At 37.3% G+C, this 21028-nt stretch overlaps 1 protein-coding gene across 5 annotated transcripts in view; it reads right to left on the minus strand.

The window, feature by feature from the left end:
• The window catches only part of adamts17 (ADAM metallopeptidase with thrombospondin type 1 motif, 17), a 151894-nt gene that overhangs the window by 42147 nt on the left and 88719 nt on the right, over positions 1 to 21028 (minus strand). For 3 of the 5 annotated variants that reach the window (XM_053512463.1, XM_053512461.1, XM_053512460.1), the window contains 3 exons: positions 18476 to 18603; positions 10395 to 10515; positions 5217 to 5291 (listed from right to left, as the gene is read on the minus strand). In XM_053512463.1, coding sequence (XP_053368438.1) covers positions 5217 to 5291; positions 10395 to 10515; positions 18476 to 18603 — 324 coding nt within the window. The remainder of the gene's footprint in view (positions 1 to 5216; positions 5292 to 10394; positions 10516 to 18475; positions 18604 to 21028) is intronic. The other 2 variants (XM_053512464.1, XM_053512462.1) reach the window with 1 other exon arrangement.

The following is a 21028-nucleotide window of genomic DNA, read 5'->3' on the forward strand; positions in this document are numbered from 1 at the left end:
TGTAGGAAATTAAATTTAGTCTAGGATTTAGGATTTTGCATTCGTTCACATTTTACTAAAAAGGTGTACCTATGTTCATGTTAACAGACAACAAAGCTACAGGATAAGTTACATTTACATTTTCAGTCCAGCGGTGTAGGTTTTCCTATTCCAATTTAGCATTTAGTTATTCATACAACTATGTTTTTATATTTTCTCTGAGCATTAACATATGCAAAATGCAACATAGAAATATGTATATGGTATACCCTAGTCTGTTTACAAATTTGCATATTACAAAAATGACATTTAAGAATCTGGAGAGGCTGAAAAGGCTACAGGCACACGTGACAACAGAAGCAGTCTCCAAACTCCCACAGAAGATAAACTCGTCACTTTGTAGTGTAAATACAGCGTAAAGGTCAAATTAGGATCTCAGTAAGAGGCTGATGAGATGGGAAGCTCCGATTCATACCAGAAAAGTCTCTCCCGCACACAAGCAAACATAAACACACAAGCACAAATTCTTCCATCTAACAAGACCGTGCCACACTATGTTTGGGCAGTAATGATAAAACAAAGCAATAACATCATCATGCTTAGCTTAAAATGAATCAGTTTTTTCGCAGAGATTTCGCTAGAAATAGTGAAAAGTAAATATGGAGAGAAATTGCACTCTAAGAAATGATTGCTTCTTTTTGGATTGAGTGTAACTGGCATGGAAAGAGCTTTTTTTCAGAAAGCTGATGGGGTTATTCCAATCTGACCTTGTGGCTAAAGGGAAAGTGAAGCTGGTAAGCATATGGACAATGACACTCTTCACATGTTCTCCAGTGTAAAGAGGGATTTAAATGACCCCTTGCAGATCAAAATGAGGTGACAGAATAGATGCTAGAAATCAGGCTAGCTCACATACCAGAAAACGATGTTTGATTCCCTTTAAACCACCTCTAGTTTAACACTGGAGATATGATTTTTTTTACTCACACTATTTTTTTTTTCCACAAACATGTAGTGAAATTTGCATGCATGTTTTATACACAACAAGGATATATACAGTATAAAAAGGAACTATGGCATTGTTTTATACTGTGAAAACAGTGAAACTTCGGATTGCGAGTAGCACGGTTGGCGAGTGTTCCGCAAGACAAGCAAAGATTATTAATAAATTTTGACTTGGAAAATGAATAAGTCTTGGTTTACGAGTACTGAGTGTCATGTATCATGCATGGGCTTCTTGTTTTGACGCTGAACATCACGTGATCACAACTGAGACAATGGTTTTTCTCTCTCTTGCGATGCGGAATCGTGGGTAACCGTCTCTCCTGCTGGATCTTAGTGCTGCGCGCACAAACGAAAACACTTATCTGTCGGATTTATTTTGCCTTTTTTTTTAAAGGTAAGGTGCAGGTTAATTTGTTTTATTTTTGCTTTATATGTTGTGCTAGTTATTTTTATGTATTTATTTTTTTTGGGCTGTGGAATGTATAATTTGAGTTTCCATTATTTCTTATGGGAAAATTCGATTTGGTTTATGAGTGATTTGGAATACGAGCCCGGACCGAATTATGCCAAGGTATATCCAAGGTTCCACTGTATTGCTTTCCACATACACCTTATCAACCTAATACCATTGCACCTTGCACAAAATATAAATCTATCAGCCATAACATTTAAAGGCTTCAAATATTAAACTATTATTTTTAATTTTTTGTAGGTTCAGCCACCAAATCAGTTCAGACCCCTTGAGGCATGATTCTACGAAACATGAAAGCATGCTGTAGTGTCTAGCACATTGGTAGCAGATCATTTAAGTGCTGCATGTTGCAGCGCAGCCTCCATAGATCCCATGGATGCTTTAAAGGATTGAGATCTGAGGATTTTGGAGACCTGATCAACAACCTTCAACTCTTTTCCTGCTGAGCCACATGCATGGCCAGCTACTGAGCGTTCTGATACTTTTCTATCATAACCAGTTTGTTGTTTCAACAGTTTGTGCTACGTTGTTTTTTCGCTGGGATCAGACCAGACAGGCAGGCCCTCGTTACCTACAGGCATAAATGAGCCTATGATGCAGTCATCAGTTTACTGGTATATAATTGATAATTAATGTTATGGCTGATCGGTTTATTTCTATATTTTTTATACATTTATTATATACCGGTACATGCATATTTCAGTTAATTTTGTATGCAACAATCCCAGTTATGCAATGATTAAGCTTCCCTAAGTCTGTCGGTGGAATTTTAATTAATAGCTGTAAGCTATGCTTATGATAATGCCACATTTATATTTAAATTATAAATATTTAGCTATCGTACCAATCATTTTATTACTTTTCCTACAATACAGTTTGAAGAACCTGTATGAAGATGACAGCATGCGTTTAAAGGAATTATTATGGGTGAGACTTTTATCATTTGTAAACTGAATAAGCAATCATGTCTCCAATGCAAAACTAAACAGGACAGTGCAGGACACAAACCATGTCTTGGTTTCTCCATGATGTTATCACAAGTGCAAAATTGCATTCTATTGCCAAACCATTCTGTACAAATACAGTTTTTGTGTAATAATGTTTACTAAAGGGCTTATTCGCTGGTTTGGTTTGTGGCACAGGTGACCTGCCTGATTATTTGCTGAACTGAGGCGGTTATGTTAACTAAATCCGCTGTTGTGCGCCTCCCAAGCTGCTTTGTTTCTCATTATTGCTCCAGACCAGCCCAAAATGTGTTCGCACCACAGTTAATCAAAAGCATGCTGTTACTGCTACACTACCCACCACAAAAAGTTTTTGTTTTAAAAAGAAATCCATTACCTGAGAGCTCCACAAGCCCTTTGCACCACTTAACCCAAACATTCATACTTGACAAATCCACCTACCTGAAGAGCATCACCATTCTGACAGCAAGAGACAGTTTTAAAGTTTCTGATCAGACTCTCGGAACAGTTTGAGCTGATCAAATTCCTCCAATTAACACACTTACATTTGTAAACCTCATTCAGTTTAAAGTCACTCAAAACCTTGTATGATCGCCAAATAGTTTGATGTTTTTTTGTATATAATATTCTTAGGAAGCATGTCATGCTGCAATTGATTGACAAAATAGCACTTGCCTTCCATATTTTCAATATTAAGACAAATGTCCCAAATAAAAAAACAGGAGCAAATCTGCTCTACTAGCATACTAAAATAATGAGTTTCAGGTGACTTTAAGGGGTTACGTTTAAAAAGGATAAAATGAACAAATAAATAAATAAATAAATAATAATAATTAAATAAATACTCTGAATGCTGAATATTCCAGCCCCTGCGCCAAGTTACTACATGTATACAGTACATAGACATATGCTGATATTTTCAAACATCACCATAGCAGCAGTCAAAGAGCATCACCATGAGCTCTAGATTGAGTATGGTTACATTGGAGTATAAGCACTTGACATTATTAGGTAAAAGTTTTGACATAACTGCTCATAGAAGATTTTTCGTTATTTTTCCTACTAAATAATATTTGTTTCCATAGTAACAACGTTTTTGGGAAGGTGTGTGTCAGTGCTTTAAGAAGCTGTGTTCTAATGTTTAAAAAGTATAACCTGAGTTCATATATGCATTGTAAAAGTTTGCAGATCACTATGGTCTAAAAGGAATACAACACTTTGATGTTTCTGAAAATTACTGTTTAAGATGATAACACTTCCATTTTGCACCAGGCCTTATCACACACCACATCGTTGGTTATTTTCTTATAGCATCCAGTCTCATATGGCCAAAATAATATGTTATATTTTTTATTAGGGTTGGTCCTAAGACCTTATCCTGCATAGCTCAGGTCTGGAATAACATACACTGATCAGCCATAACAGCATAACCATCTGTCTAATATCAGGAAGGTCCCGCTCTGCTGCCAGAACAGCTCTAACCTGTCGAGGTACAGTATAACACTTCTAAAGGTGTGCTGTGGTATCTGACACCAAGATGTTAGCAAATCCTTTAAGTCCTGTAAGTCACTGAGGTGCTCAATCAATTGCAAAGATGTTGCAAATCCAAATCAACACCTTGAACTCTTTATCATGTTTCTCAAATCGTTGCTAAAAAAAAAAATCTTTTGGTAGGGCGTATTATCCTGCTGAGGTACTTGATCTAATGTAATGTTTAGGTAGGTGTTACTTGTCAAAGTAATGTCCACATGAAAGGCAGGACCCAGGGCATCAAACTGCCTCTCTTGACTTGTCCTCCATCCGTTCCCCAGGTAAGCATAAGCAGCCCAGGTGATGTAGAAGAAAACATGATTCATCAGACCAGACTATATTCTATTGCTCCATGGTCCTGTTCTAAAGCTTATGTGTCAGATGCTTTTGGCAGTGGACATGGGTCAGCATGGACACTTTGCCAGTTTGGGTGTGTTGTGGCTAAGCCATACACTGTAAGCTGTGATTCACTGTGTTTTGACACCTTTCTATCATAGCCAGCATTAAGGTTTTCAGCAATTTGTTCTACAGTATTTCATCCGTCGGATCAGCCTTCACTTCCCACACGCATCACTGAGCCCTGAGCATCCTTGACCCTGTCACTGGTTCACCGGTTGTCCTTCTTTGAACCCAAAGACCTTATGGTTTGGAAATGCTCTGACGCAGTCGTCTAGCCATCACAATTTTTGCCCTTGTCAAATCTTGCTTGCCTGTTTTTTTCTGCTTCTAATTATTCAAGAACTGTATAGTATGTTCACTTGCTGCATGATTTGACAGGTGCCCATGTAATGAGATATCCAGTGAGGTTGTTTTACTGTTTGGCTGATCAATGTAAATAACCCGGCTCACCCCTTTAGACAGCCTTTTATAAATAAGCTTCGAGAACACACTCACACCCTTTAAACCACTCCGAAATCTGCTTGTTACATACAGATATATTGTATACAAATATCAGCACATGCCTCTGTACATACTTAAAAATATGGCTGCGGATTTTAGATCAGCTCTGGCAACGAAGAAACACGATGAGATCATGACATGCATCGGGGCTGAATGACTGACATTCCCAAATGAAGAAGAAGCATGTGAAACAGTGTTAGAGTGGATGGATCAGACTATGATTTAGTGCCACTAGGTACTTTAGCTCTCTTTCCCAGAAGACACCAGTGAGAATGTACAGTATATGATAGGTCAATATGTCTGGGTTACACACAAAAGATGCACAAACACACACCCACGTGTCCATGCACAAGCATGCGTCTTACATGAGAAACACTTGGGAAGAGCCCTGGATTTTGACATCACACATGTAGAGACCTTCTTACAATGGCTAGCGGTGACTGGGAAACAGAGAACCGAACACGGTCAGTGATCTCTTCCTGTACTTTAATGCTGGCATTCAAAATAAAAAAAAAATCCCCATTCAGATGTGCAGAAACACACAGACACAAGCAAATACACAGTCACACATGGAACGAGGACGAACACACTTAGCTGCCGAGGTCAACTGATTTTTGAATCAGTTACTTTGCACAGGAAGAGAATGTCTGTTATTCCTGGATCTCTGGTAAGAATAATAATCATTATTAATCTGGGCCAAGTGGGAGGAGCTGGGAATGATTTTACACACATTGCTCAACCCTTCTACTATTATGATTAACAGTTTCAAACAATTTGCAATCAGGATTATCAGACTCACACATTTCACGTTGGCTGGTTTTCCCCATATGCTCCTTCTGTTCTGTCGAGAAATCGCACGCTGTGTATTTATTTATGCTTCCTAATGCATTTATTATATTTACTGCACTTGCTGTTTGTGCAGTTTTCCTAAATTATACTATCACAGTATCTTCAGTTGTGCATGCTAAGCTAAAGTACTGTGGGGTGAATTATTTGCGATGTATTCAATTATAATATGCATGAAAAATAAACTGGTGATGTGAGGTGGTAAATTGCAGTAAGAAAACAAGCATGAGCTCACAAACGGTGCATGTGTCTTAGATTACATCCTCATGAGTTTCAATCCTGACAGTGCCGCAGCCATTTGTGGCTGAAAATAGAAGGCATAATTGCTCTCTGGGTGGGAGGGACGACCTTTCTCTCTTGCTCCTGTACATCAGAGTGATGCTAGAATTATTGCCATCCTTGAGAATGTATCCCATAGGTCCAGCATCAGAGGAGAAAATTAAAAACTGTCAAAAACCAAAGCCTCTATTTATTTATTTTTTACATTATGTCTTCAATTTGTCGACTATACAGTATTTCCTAAATATGAAAAATTCACTCTCTCATTCTCTATACTGCTTATTCTGTAAAAGGTGGCGAGGAAGATGGAGCCTAGTCCAGGGAACACGGGGAACAAGGTAGGGTAAATAATCGAAGGAAACCCTCTAAATCACGGGGGAGAACATGCACATAGATTCTAGGGGGGAATCGTATCCTTAGCCCTGGAGGTGCGAGACCACAGTGTTAACCACTTTGCCACCAGATTATAGCTATTCAATAAATAAATGGATATTGATGTCAGATAAGCATACTATATACAGTATCTACACTTTCACTTCACTTTAGAGATCATTCTCTTTTTTGCTCAGATATATCATGATCTGTATGAACATAAAAACGTACATTAATAGGACAGGATAACACCTGGCACTCTGGGACTTGCTCAGACAGAATAATCATTATGGTGTTGGAAAGAGAAGCACTGAACAAACAGGGCAGCATACCAAAGAGTCCATGTTTTGGTACGACACCAGTTGGCACCTGTTTTATTGCTGAAATGGCAATAGTGCTGATTTATGAGGAACTGTGTGGGATTTAGTGCATTTCACACAGCTGGGTGCCAAGTGGTTGTATAGTGAATGAAGGATTTATGGTCCTCTACCACAGGAATGGGATACTACAATGCAGAACACAGTACTAATGCTTTTTAAGCGATTTTTTTTTCCAGATTTGTTTTTATGATTCTTTTATTATATTTGCCAGACACCCAAGTAGTCAACCTAACAATCTTACATTTAATCGGGTACTAACCGACAAGCTGTGTCTAAAATTTTTCTCTCTCTCCCTTAAATGTTTACTATTAACAATACAAAGTATTCACTTTGTTATTAGCAGCAATAAGGCAGACCTGGGAGCGCATTACTGGGACCCTGCTGCAACAAAAACAAACTAAATATTGGATATTATCTGGCTAACCTTGATAAAAAAATTAAATAAAAAAAACAAAGAAACATTTTTATTGGTTAGGGGACAAAATTTCATACAGACTGTATATTAACTACCTACAGGGAAAGTAAAATCTCCAATGTCCGGTTTAAACGGCTGGAAACCTAATTCACCATTAGAAAACATGTAGCTATTATAAAATAATATAATAGGATGTGGCAAGTTGGTTATGGCCCATAACTGCATTATTACATCCTAAAAATAATAAATACATTTTTTAAAAATTACCAAATTTTACAAAGTTTCTGATTGTGTCTTCAATAAAATGTTGGCTCTGAGACGAAGTGTTTAGTCATTATTTCTAGCTAGCATCTTTACTTGCTTTCAGTGTGTTTAAACAGAAGATGACTGCATATAGTGAACATTCGAGTTATATGACATCATCGAGCCTTGGGACATTTTGGCTATAGTCACATTAAAAGCCACATTGTTCAATTTTGATTGACAGTGCATGTGCACATCGATACATCTTTGCTCAGCTCTTCTAGATTAAAACATGACATATTTTAAAACAATACTTATGATTTTAGTAAAAATATGCTTGGGATTTTGCTTTGGAGGATGGCAAGCACTTTGTCAGCTGTATTTGTTGAAGTCCAGAAAAAGGAAGAAAGCCAGATGGCTTGCTTTAGCTGTTTTAGTAGCTAATCCCAGCACTGCCGGTGCTGACTGATGACATCAGCACACTATGCATGCACATGGAAGATAAAAGTCACATGAATTTCACTCTGACCATTCAAATTGCAAGATCACATACCAGATATATATCTAATTTGGGACCATATGAAAGTGACCGATGTGAAAAACATCAGATTTGTGTAGTCACCCAATAAAAAAAGTTAAAGTAACTTCAGGCTGGTATTGTGAACATGACCTGTCTGAATTGACTTGAACCTGTCTTAGATTATTGCCATTTTTTGAATTTTTTTTTTTGCTTGTACTTGTCTTTGTCTTGGATATTTAGTTTTAAACTAAAAAAGACTTTTTTATGACTTGGTCTTTTTTCCTTATGCACAGTTTAAGAAGACGTAGTTAATTCCTTTAGAAAACATTGTTGGGGCAATACACAAATGAAGCCCATTAGTTAAGGGAAAAAAGTCTGGCCTCATAAAACAGATTTGAGGTTTTTCATTCTTTCTGGCTCATTTTAGTCTTGCTTTCATTTGGAGACTACTTTGACTACAGCCCTATGCTATAGTTAGATCATCGAGGTACTGTATAATGCACATCCTGGAGCAAATTAAGTTTAAACATGAACAGTTCGACAGCAAAACGAGTTCTTCTTTTATTATAGTATTGAAAAACCTATAGAGAATACTTTGTGCATGTTTTCTTTGTGTCAATATATCCATTTTTTTCGTTATAAGAGTTAAATTTTTGCAAAATGCTGTAACTTGACCTCCCATAGTTTTATCTCAATGATAAAACTAAAATTTTCTGCTTAATTATCTTTCAAAAATATTACAGTAATGGCATCATGGTTTCAAAGACCAGCAAAACCAGAGCTAGTCACAGCAGGAGCAAAAGATTGTGATGTAGATTTGGATATAAAACAGAAAATTACACTTTAGGATCTCACAGGTTGCTGCATTTGGAAGCCAAAAAGCACAACTTGAATATTTTTTAAGGAATTTACCCTGAAATATATCATTTATTACAACATACAAGAGATGTGCAGATGTTGTGTACAAGACACATTGTGTCCTGCTAAGTCTTATTCTGTCATGTTCTTCATTGTGAGAATGCCTTATACAACATTGAGTTCAGTTTCACAGAACGTATTGCATATGTTAAGCAATGTATACCTGTAGTCCATGACTGTTGGGGAAACTGGCTAAGCTTTGATTGACTTCAATATTCTCAAAAAAATGCATTTAATGTAGTTCACTCAGTACACCTGCTGATTTGTCCAGCTGATACTTTCGCTTCACTGATCACTGTATGTATATGTATATTTTATATATATATATATATATATATAGGACAATCTTACAGTATATGCCAGAGAAAAACAATTTGCCAGAATAAAAAAAAAAGTCTGAAAAAGGCATATACTGTATTATGTTTTGCTGTCAAACTGGTCATATTTCAAATCTAAATTTTAAATAAACTAAACTAAAAAATGTAGAAAGTTATCGTTGTTATAGTATTTCTTGTAGGTTATTAAGCTTACTTGTTTCTAAACAAACAACAACAACAACAAAGAGACAAATAGCCTGGACACAAAATCTATCCTAGTTTCCCTAGGTAGTGATTTGTCCATCCCCGATCAGTTTGATTCATGGTGCACTCTGTGTAATAATACAATGAACTATTTTGAGAATATAATTGTCCAGTGAGAGTTCAGCCTACACTACAAACTAGCTGATACCTGCATACAATATCCTGTGAATAGGGAATGAATTCAGACATGCCAAAGCATAGGGTTTCAAAGAAGTGGGACATTTTGACTCTCTTGAGGGTGAGAAACAAGCATACAGTATAATTAAAGTTCAAAGCATACAGGTACTTAATTAACAGCTCCTCCACTTTAGATTTAATTAAGAACACAGAATACATGTTTTCTAGTAGCTCATGCCGTCAAGATTTCCCCCAGATGAACTCGGCATGAAGCTAATTTTTATCAGACCACTACCAGAAGTGAATTCCTTTTATGCATTCCCACGTCCTTTCCCATCCAATCAATTTGTTTTCACATTTGCATTCTTCAGGCTCACTGCTCCTGGGTGGGTATAGCCTAAGCAAGGGGCCAAAATGATGCAATTAAAAACAACTGTTTTCATGGTGTGTTTACTAAAAAGGACTCAAAATGTTTGCCCTTAGGATTCTGGCGTCTTTTTTTTTTTTTTTTTAAGCAAGTGTGATTGACAGCGAAGGTATCTTTCTATTGAACTCTACCGGGAGGTCATGAAAGTTCAGCAGCTGCCAGAGAGAGAGACACAGAGACACTTTATCTATGCATAAATACAGGTATTTCAGAATGCAAAGGAGGCTGACACACAAGCATACACACAAAGATCAACAGACGCAAACAACCAAATCTGACATCTTTTAAGTCTCATGTTCAAACTTACATCAACTAAAACAAGAGATCAGACAAAAGACATCAGACAAAAAGATGTCACCAGTAACAAAACCAAACATCCATATCAATAAATATAAGAAGGGGTCATTGGCGTAAGACTCATATTTAGCCACTGTATGCCTCTTACCCATGCCACTGCTGTGATTGAAGTCTCCTTTGACAATTTTGCAGGACTTGCCATCTCCGTTACACATCCCACAGCGGTCCTCTTTGGCAGAGGAGCCGATAATGCCGTCACAGCTGATTTTCTGAAGCAAAATAGAAGTTTGATTACAGCACATTTACAATGGTAAATATTCTGACACTAGGCTCACAATAGTAAGGTAAACGAAGAGATTACCATGTAGAAGTAACGGTTCTTGCAATTGTAACAAATACAGAGGCACAATACAGTATTTTATTTGTTAACCTCTACTGAAATACTGGCATTTGAAATACTTATTGCAGAAGCCTGAGATATAAAAATGTGTTTCTGTCAAATGAATTTATTTACTATGCCCTGTTTGAATGACGACTGCTGGTTATTATGTAACGCTGACTCGCTATTTATTTAATGATGTCTGTCAATGAAAAAAAACGAGCTAACATACGTTTGCTGAATCGGCCAAAAGCACTATATATTTTACTGTAACTCGTATTTCCGCACCTGTGAGTCTACAAATGTGCCATCGTCTGCAAAATGATTGCCTAATGTGAACCTAATGTAAACGTGTACACTAGGGGGCAGTGTTGCATGTGTGTCAAAATCTAAATAAGTCAGCTCCTAAGCCAGTTTAGCCTTAAGGTCAAAATGCGCATCAAGACCAGGATGCCCTGAAGTCACAGAAATTTATATTTTTCCCATCGTGTGGATGCAGCACTAAATGGCATTCGATACTACGCAATGCATGAATACTTTATCATGGTCACGGTTAGTGTACATAAAAATGACAAATGTTTCTTCTATTGTTAAGGACATTGAAATAATCAGGTTTGTTAGAAATTATTGAAACTACAGTCGAAACAAATGTAATAATTGCCAGGATTGGTAAAAAAAATTTTGCAGGAACTGAACAGACTTGTAAACTCCATTTTCTTTGTAACAGGATTTCTTTTCTTGGCAACAGGTCCAGCAACAGTTTCAACAAAATAATCCAGAATCATGTCAAATACTCAAAACATTTTATCCAGCTAACTCAGTAATTCACATCTGAAGAACACTGTCTTAGAAAACCTATGTTCCCAGTCGCTTCTCAATCCAGCTGTGCTCCTGGCTAGACTTTCTGGCTCTCTGCTTTCTGGTCTACTAGTCACCAGCTCAGTCAATTAAGCTCACCTGGCTCTTATTATTCTCTATGTATATAAACCCTGTTATTGTAGAATCTCACTATTGTCTCAGTGTGTATTAACAAGCTCCAGCACAGTTATCACACTGCATCTGTTATTACTGACTACTTGCCTGCATAGTTGTTTGTGCCTCTTGAATTTCTTAAATAGCTTGCTTTGGAGATTTTTACCTTTTGCTATACACTAATATAGCATTTCACATGTAAGTAGCTTTTACATTGCCCATATACACTATAGCATGGATTTAAACTAATATAAATACATTATTCCAAAATTTACTATTTCTTTCTGAACTCATAATTCAAAATCTATACTAACAATATAGGCATTTGTATCTCTGTTGCTTTAATATCATGCAGGAACAGACTCTTTAAAATATGTAAAAATGCATGTCTATGTAATTATGAGACACACAAATAATAATTAAAAAAAACTTAAAGAAGAAGGCACCATATGGCAGACGCATAATACAGTCATTGGGGAAAGGAAAAAATATCAGTTTTGAGGGATGTGCATCCATGCAGGGTATTGGATCCATGGAAGCGTATTTTGGGCAACACAAAGACAAGAGTACTTATAAGTGAATGTCAACTACGGAATCAAAAGTAATGCTAACATTCCATTGTGGCCCTCTAGTGGCTGGCTGAAGTACAATATAGAACCCTGTTCCCCCTCTTTTGAGTGGACAGAGACGGAGCAAAGTGTATTTTTAAAGACATTTTACAAATCTCCACATAATTGTTCATATAGGAATAGTGTTCTGCCATTTTTTCAAGTTTAGCTGACCTCAATACCAGTTAATGTGTTTTATACACTGCCTGACCAGAGAAATTTGACAAAATTATTGGGCTACTGTACATCAAGCAAAGAAAACAACTAAGGAAATTTGACCTGTAGAAAAAATGTGGTCAGAAAAAGGAGATTACTTAAACAGTTGGTAAAACTGCATGTTTAAAAAAAAAATCAACAGTAAAAACCAGAGATAGGCTTAATAGTGAAAGTAAGAGAATTTCCATACACACACAATGGATTGGAACTAAACAGTGGTGTGACCCTAAGAAAAACACGTTAGTGACATGTTATGTTGAGTGTAAATAATGACAATATTATAGTATTGTTACTAATTTTGTTACCTCACATTAGCTACTTCCGCTTACATAACTCTGATTTGCCAGCTAGCAAATGCTCATCCAGACAGACATGAATCAAAAGACTCTGAGAACATGGTATGATTACAGTAGATCATTTTAAGTTGCACTTTAAATGCATCTAATCTAATTGGAAAGAATTTTGTGTAATATGACCTAAAACACTCACTCCATCAATGCCTATTTGTCAGGGGGGAGTCAAAGGTTACAGCTGACCCCAGCCCATGCAAAAACCTATGGTTGACCCTTAAATGGGGTAAAGAACAACAATTTACTTACTGATTTATGTTTCTGACAATGCAATGTGTTTGTATTAACATAAAACAATTACAATTGTATATTAAAAACTATATTGCTATAGTACATGTATGAAAAAATATTCATTTATTATATGTTGAAATATTCAGTGAACTCCGCATCAAAACAGGGCTGACTTGCTTTTGGACCTAAACGCTAGTAAGTAGAACAAGTTATAGACCTAAAAAAGTTATAGACCACAGATACAAAGATAAGTAACAATAAAATGAGCTATACAGTACATGTGGGTAAGCCACTGTTTCTATTATTATGATCACATATTATGATTATGATAATAATCACATTGAGTACATCTATGCAAAACAGAGCATGGCCTGGATGGGACTATAACACTTTACAGTATCTGTGTGTCACTACAAGTCTAATGGACAAGAGCCCATGTTGTATTAGACCTAAGGGTGGGTGAGTGTTGGTAGTGCTGGAGTTGGTGTTTATGAGAGGCCAAATTTGGAATATAATGTCCCTCTGTCCATAATTTATAAGAGTGACCCGTTGGCAGGTGACCGACAGAAATCACTGGCTTAGTGATTTTTGTTGATGCACACAAGGGGTACAATCATATTCTAAGTGTTATTCACTTCTTCATCTAATTCTGGTCCATTACTGTTTGTTTATCAAAAAAATGGATAGTCTGCCACCAAAGGTGCCATGCTCTAAGTTGTTGCGTTTACTTTGAGTTGTTACATTAGTTGTAGACATCTATTTATACATTTAAAAAAGAGAGAGCTGAGGTTCTGATCTACTGCACCATCTCATACTTAAACCGAAATATCTTCAGGGTATAACAAAAACAAAGTAATTGGCCTTACTGTTTTTAAAAATTTCAGAGGGGACTGTAAACAGTCATTGGGATGCCACATGACAAAGTTCTGTTTCTTTTCATGCAGGACCTCTATAAATGCTAGAGGCCCCAGATGTATGTACTTAAACACCAGAAGAATATTCTGTACTGTATATGGAAACAAACAGAGAGGCCAGGGTAATTTTTTTAAGTTCGGAGTGAAGTCACATTTTATGAGATCACTTCTGGATTGAGGACTGTTTTCAGATGTTAAAATTATTTTTCAGAACTATATCCAAATCCATACATTGGCGACAGCTTGATTGTTGCTCTAATGCACCAAAAGACATAATGAGGAGAAAATCTGGTGCTTCTGGAAGTCTGACCTTCCTTTAGTTTCATATTATAGCAAGTATTATAGTGTTAGACACACTCGTCATCAAAAGTTTTACTTATTGCTTAAATAAGTCATAAACATCCTGTCATTGGTTTGCTAATAGGGATTAAAGAGATCATCTCCAATCTGTTACATCATGAACGAAATGGGATACTATAAACAACTGCTGAACACTGTCCTCAACTCTCTCTGTCTCTCACACACACATATATATACACACAGGCCCCAAGTGGTTGTATAACTTTTTGCAAGACATCCAAAATTTTCAATTCGTGTGAATCAGCTGGATAGGAAGACTAAAGAGAAAAAAAATATAAAGCAAACCAGTGCAGGATGCAATAAAGTGTGCACTCACTCCATAGTTCTAAGGAACAAAGCCCTAAACTGGGAATGCATATGGATTTGTAGCACACCCAGACTACAGACTGGAGACTAAGCCTTTGAAATGACCTCACGGGAGGGGGGTTTCCGTGTGTGCTAATGTGTTAAACAAGAGAGAGAGAGAGAGAGAGAGAGAGAGAGAGAGAGAGAGAGCTGTAAGCCACTTAGTGGTTGATCGGAATCGGAAAGTAATTTATTGAAATGTATTATATATATATATATATATATATATATATATATATATATATATATATATATATATATACAGTGAGGTCAATAAGTATTTGATCAGTCTACCAAAAAGCAGTTTAGCTCTATTAAAATAATGTATCTGGTGATGAACACACACACACACACACACGAAAGTTCATGTGTCTTCTATCTTTTTGTTTATGTGACTGAATCTGTCCGTGAACTTTTGTGTGTGTGTGTGTGTGTGTGTGTGTGTGTATGTGTGTATGTTCATCACAAGATACATTATTTTGATAGAGCTAAACTGCTTGTAGGTAGACTGAAAGTCCTTTGGTACCTTTAAATGTCTTTAGTCGGGCTAAGCTTTCTTTGGTAGAGCTAAATGATTTTTGGTGGACTAAATATACTTTGGTAGAACTCAAAGTTCTTTGTCACATGATATTGTATATCCTTCAGAACTAAATGTTCTTTAAAATTAAATGTCTTTTGGTAGAGTTAAATGTTCTTTGGTAGAACTAATTGGTCTTTCACCCAAATACTTTTTTGGTAGACTACTGTAAGTATCCTTCAGTAGAGCTTAAGGTCCTTTAATACATGATATTTCCTGCGAAAGACCTAAATGTCCTTTGATGGACTTAATGTTCTCTATAATAGATGTCCTTTTGTGGAGCTAAATGTTCTTTGGTAGTGCGACATTTTCTTTGGTAGAGCTAAATGTTTTTTTGGTAGACTCAGTATCCTCGCTTAAGGTTCTTTATTTAATGACCTAAATGTCATGTGATGGACTAAATATTCTCTGTAATAAATGTTCTTTTATGAGGCCAAATTTCCTTTGGTAGAGTTAAATGTTCTTTGGTAGAGCTTAATATCTTTGGGTAGAGCTAAATGTCCCTTTGGTAGACTGTGCTGAATTTTGGGTAACATTGTGCGGATCTCGCCGCCTTTCAGTTAGTAAGATGGGAGCTGTGTTTTGATTTCCTGTTATGATTCTTAAAAACGTTGTCAAAGGCAGTCCCACCAGCATCAGGTCAGAAGAAAATACCAACAATGTTTAACAAAGTTTAAGCTAAGTTGTACTTCTTTTATCGCCAGGCAAATACACTTCCTGTTTGGTAATCGGAGAGTGTAAACATACTGTAGAGTGTATCACAGCTGAGAATTTGGAAAAGTAGAACAGATAAAGATTAGGTTTTGTCTTAAAATGCATTAAAATTCACTTATACCACTTCAGGTCTGTTATTTCAGCTGTGGAAATATGAACTAATCCCAGGGAAAATATTCAGTTCAGATTTTCTAATTAATATCTGTTGTTGCAGGTGTGTGTTTACATTAAGCTAGTAGCTTATTTTAAAGTAGATTATAAAATCCACCACATAACTGGTCATAACATCGCTTTTACTCAACATTTAGATTTTACTTATGGTGCAGGTTAAACTACAGGTAGATATCTAAGTACTGCAAATGTTTCAGTAAATTTGGTCAAACAGACATCAGACAGACAGAATTTTGTGAGATTGGTTTTACGTCCTCCAATGTATGAAATGAAAAGGTAGAATTGAATGAATGAAATGCACAGACAAAACCTGTGTCTTTATTTGTATAGAAGATTCATGTATCGTCTATACCGCTGATCATGTACAGGGGCGTGGGGGCCTGAAAAGCCTATCCCAGGAGACTTTAGGCACAAGGCATGGTACACCCTGGACAGGGTGCCAATCCATCACACACACACACACACACACACACACACACACACACACACACACACACACACACACACACAGAAACCCTCCAAGCACAAGGAGAACATGCAAACTCCATGCACATGAACCCTCGACTCCATGAACCCTCGACTCTGGAGGTACAAGGCCACAGTGCTAACCACTATGACACTGTGCCGGCTCAATAAAATATTCACATTGCTAAATACTTTTGAATGTTTTGTATTTTGCTAGAGTTATCAATAAAGTTATAAAGAGGAATGCCATCTTATCTGAGAGTGCCATCTTATCATGGTTTATGATCGTTTGGATTGAGATCTGGAGAGTTTGGAGACCGGGTCAACAGCCATGAACTTTTTGACTGCTAAGCGCCATACGTGACCGGCTATGATACAGTGGATGTCTTGTGCCTTTTTTTCATCACCAGAATTGACTTTTATCAGCAATTTGTGCTACATTGGTGTTTCTGTGGGTTCGTACAGGACCGCCGAGCCTTGGGTGCCCATGATCCCAGCACAAGTTACTGGTAAATAATTGATAATCGATGTTATTGAATTCACCTGGAGGTGGTGTGAGTGTTATGGCTGATCAGTATATGCCTATTTGTGTGTGTTCTTATTTACAGTAATGCTAGAGACCAATCTTCTATTAATACCAGATATAACAAGTACCAAATTGCTTCTTTAGCCATCTGCAAGCATTTGCATTTCTGTTATTTACGAGGAATAAAAAACTTTGAGACATGATAGGAAGTGCTATTATTGGAATATAATCTACTCCAGAGTGGTAATGATATAACTCCCCATATAACTGATTATTTTATTGAAATGATGATTTAACAGCATGGTCATTGTTTTATTTCTTACATAAATGATTAATAACTTGTATACTGCAGTCCTTTATGTAAATTCTGTTTGTACTGACACATCTGTTTGACCTCCAACATGTGTTCGGTGTGTGTATATGTGTGTGTGTGTGTGTGTGTGTGTGTGTGTGTGTGCTGTCTCAGCATGTGGACCAGCTACATTGAGAACATCTGTCAGTATCTTCACCCTTAAGGATTCCTCTCCAGCTTTTCGTTTCCTCTATGTCTCTCTACCAACTTTTATGAATGTAGTGAAGACATCGAGATAGTGAGAAACAGATAAGGAAAGCCTGCACGTGTATGTGTCTGGTGTGTCTGGTGTGTGTGGTGTGTGAATAAGAGGGAGAGAAAAAAGCCAGGGTGGAGTGGACCGGTGGGCAGAAAGCATTCGAAAATTCAGTACTGTACTGCAGCCAAACATGACTGGACAGACAGAGACAAACATGTCCATTGTTAACAAATGAAGCATTAGTGGAGGACAGTTTACACATACACTGTACACACACATGCACACACACACACACTTACAAATACTGAGTCAGCAGGGTTTCAGCTATGGAAAGAGTGAGCACTGTGGGTGAGCTGCTAACCTCTCTCATTGTGTGTGTGTGTGTGTGTGTGTGTGTGTGTGTGTGTGTGTGTGTAGTTGTGTGCGTATGTGTGCCCTATTTAAAGCCAGCAGTGATTAACAGAACCTCTTATCATCATGCAAACAGAGCATCTTGAGTGCAGCTATATGACAGTTAGTACACTGAAAGCCATTTTAATAGACTTTAATGGCTTTCCCACCTAAATTTAAAATAGCATTGCAGCAGCATTAATTAGTCAATTGGTTATCAAAATATGACAAAAACCCTGTAAATTCCATAACAAGATATGTTATGTGACTAGGTTTGCTTCTTTAGGTTAAGTGTAATGAAACTTACAGCTACCAGTTTAGCACAAGCGGGAGAAATAAGACCAAAATAACATGTTAGTAGTTCAAATACAGTATATATAATTATCCATTATACAACAAAAAACATTTGTCCCTTAAGCAGGGTGGGACTTAGACCGCCTGAAAAAGTACAGTACAGTACCTGACACCTGCCGTGCACACACAAGTCGCTCTCGTAGGGTCCACATGGCGTCCCATCTAACACACGCTCGGCTATCAGCACTGGCGCATCCCTGCCCACTGGCGTACAGTACAGAGCACACGGCCTCTCTGAGAAAACACACACACACAAACAATCATGATCATTTATATACTGTGGGGTCAAAAAGCTGAGACCGCTATACACTGTATCTATAATGCATTCCTTTCTATTTTTATTTATTTTTTTATACAGTTTATAATTCAGATTCTATTATGAGGAAGAATAGGACTAGAAAGTAGAAAGCTTTCATGTATTTCAGAACTTCTTAAAACTGGAGTCACAAGTGAGGTTGGGGCCAAGTCAAGTCCGAGTCCAAATCAAGTACGACACAAGAAACCAACAAATCATTTCAAGAACTGGTTTTGCTTTAACTAGTTAGATTCATTCATTTATTATGACAGTCAATAGGCTAGGTTTTTTTTTAGAAAAATTAATTGTTTTATGTCAAACTTTGTGGATGTGATAGGGAAAGACAGCAAAAACATTATTTTTAAAACTTGTTTGAGATCATATTGGTGAAATCATGGCCCAAAATATTAAATAAATCCAGGAATCTTTGCTAGAAAGCTGACAGTCCCAGTCTTTACTTCATACCATCTAATGTGTTTTTGGATTTATGGACACTGATGGATTGATTGATCAAACATTAAAAATAACCCTCTTTTTACCAGTCACATGGTAACAGGCAAAAACCAAAAGTCAGATATGCTCGGCCATTTATACCTCCTGCTATTTTTATAGACATTTAAAAATTGAGATTTAATGCTGTTTTTTATCATTTATTTCAAAAAGGGGAGTTCTCATATGTTCTAGATTCATTACATAGAAGGTGAATTATTTCAAGCATTAAATGTTTTCATTTGAATGATTATGGCTTATATCTCATGAAATCCAAAAATCCAGTATCCTAAAATATTTCATTTAGATTCAAGTAAATTACTATTCACATAGTAAAGATACAGCATGAGTGTCTAGAAGACAACCACAAGAAAGATAAGCCACAGAAGGTCAGCACAGAATGATGAGGTAGCAATGCCACAAGCCAAAATCGAGTCTTTAGCCAGGCAGGGTGGTGAAGGGATGGGTTCAGGGGAGCAAATACCTTCTTGTCAGACTCAGAACCTAAAGCAGTCTCAACACTGAAGTTATCCTACTCGCCCTCTGGCTCGAATGTCAATTGTTCATCTTTGGCATACATTGCTATTAGATTTAGCTTGTGACCTTGCTATTGGCATCAGCCTATCTCTCTGCACTATCTTTGATGTTTCTATACCATCCAGTGCAGCCCAGAACCTCAACCTATCTTATTGTACAACCTATGATAAGCCCTTCTCCACTTTTGTTTCATGAAGTACATTGCTCCCCTTCTGGACATGTCCCCTGGATGTGGTTTTGTATGTTTGTACAGTAGCTGCACTTTAGATGGGTGGCCTATCTCAGGGAGTTATTAAACTTTTTAGTGGCCACCACTGGTCACGTGTCTGTAATCACGTGCAGTGCACCTGGTCTGTATTGTGGGGCTGAAATAGCGAGGCTGTTGCTTTTTGCCACTTGGCCTCCAGGTTGAGAGTAGCTGTCTTACTGCTGTGTATGTTCAGCTGCCCTATTCCCTCTGACACACCGGCTATACGTCTAGCCCCCAATACACTGAGACAACAATTAATGCTAGACTAACAAACACTGTAGTACCTGTGTATTAACATAAATAGAGTGTTGCTGACAGAAACAGGATTAAAGTTCAATGTAAAGGGGCTGAAGGAAGATGGAGGTCCAGTGCAAGTCCAAAATATCAAACCAAGCATTTAGTACATACAGCAAATTCTAACTAAAACAAGGTCCAAAGTTTTCCACAATACCCGAGTTAAGCATGTAGTTTTGTGCATTTGTATCTGTTGTGTGTGTAAATTCTCGCCAACCAAATTAAGAGAAACACACTTACTGAGTGATAACAATGTAGCATAGGGAGGTTTTACTCCTTAGTCCATCTGTTCATACTGAATCCTGTTTTAAATCTCAACCTGCTGTGGTTACTGGTTGCACGCGGGTGAGCTGACAAGATCTGGGACTGCCTCTCTGACAGGTGCACTCAATCTTATTTCAAGTGCTTTCCTGAAACGAAGATGAAAGCCTGGCCAAACAGACGTAATTGATGTGAAGTGGTTCTTGAACATACAGACCTTTGAGCTCAATGGGCAGGTTTGTCTGCACCAAGCTGCCAAGCTTTTTAGTGCCCTGGGATTTGACATTAATTGTGTGCTTTAGGCATGATAAAATAATATAACAGAAATATTAATACAGAACAGGACAACAATGAAGTTTAGCTTAAATCTGGGGCAAAAAAAGCTCAACAGACACCGAAATGTTGTGAGTACAAATCCCAAGACTGCCAGAAGGCCACTGTTGCCTCAAGCAAAGTCATTACCTCTCAAAAGCTCAGCTCTGTGCATGGAGGATTCTGAGTCAGTTGTAAATAGAAGAGACTATATTTAGAAG

The sequence above is a fragment of the Clarias gariepinus genome, chromosome 15 (assembly GCF_024256425.1).
Source record: "Clarias gariepinus isolate MV-2021 ecotype Netherlands chromosome 15, CGAR_prim_01v2, whole genome shotgun sequence".
Classification (NCBI taxonomy): Eukaryota; Metazoa; Chordata; class Actinopteri; order Siluriformes; family Clariidae; genus Clarias; species Clarias gariepinus.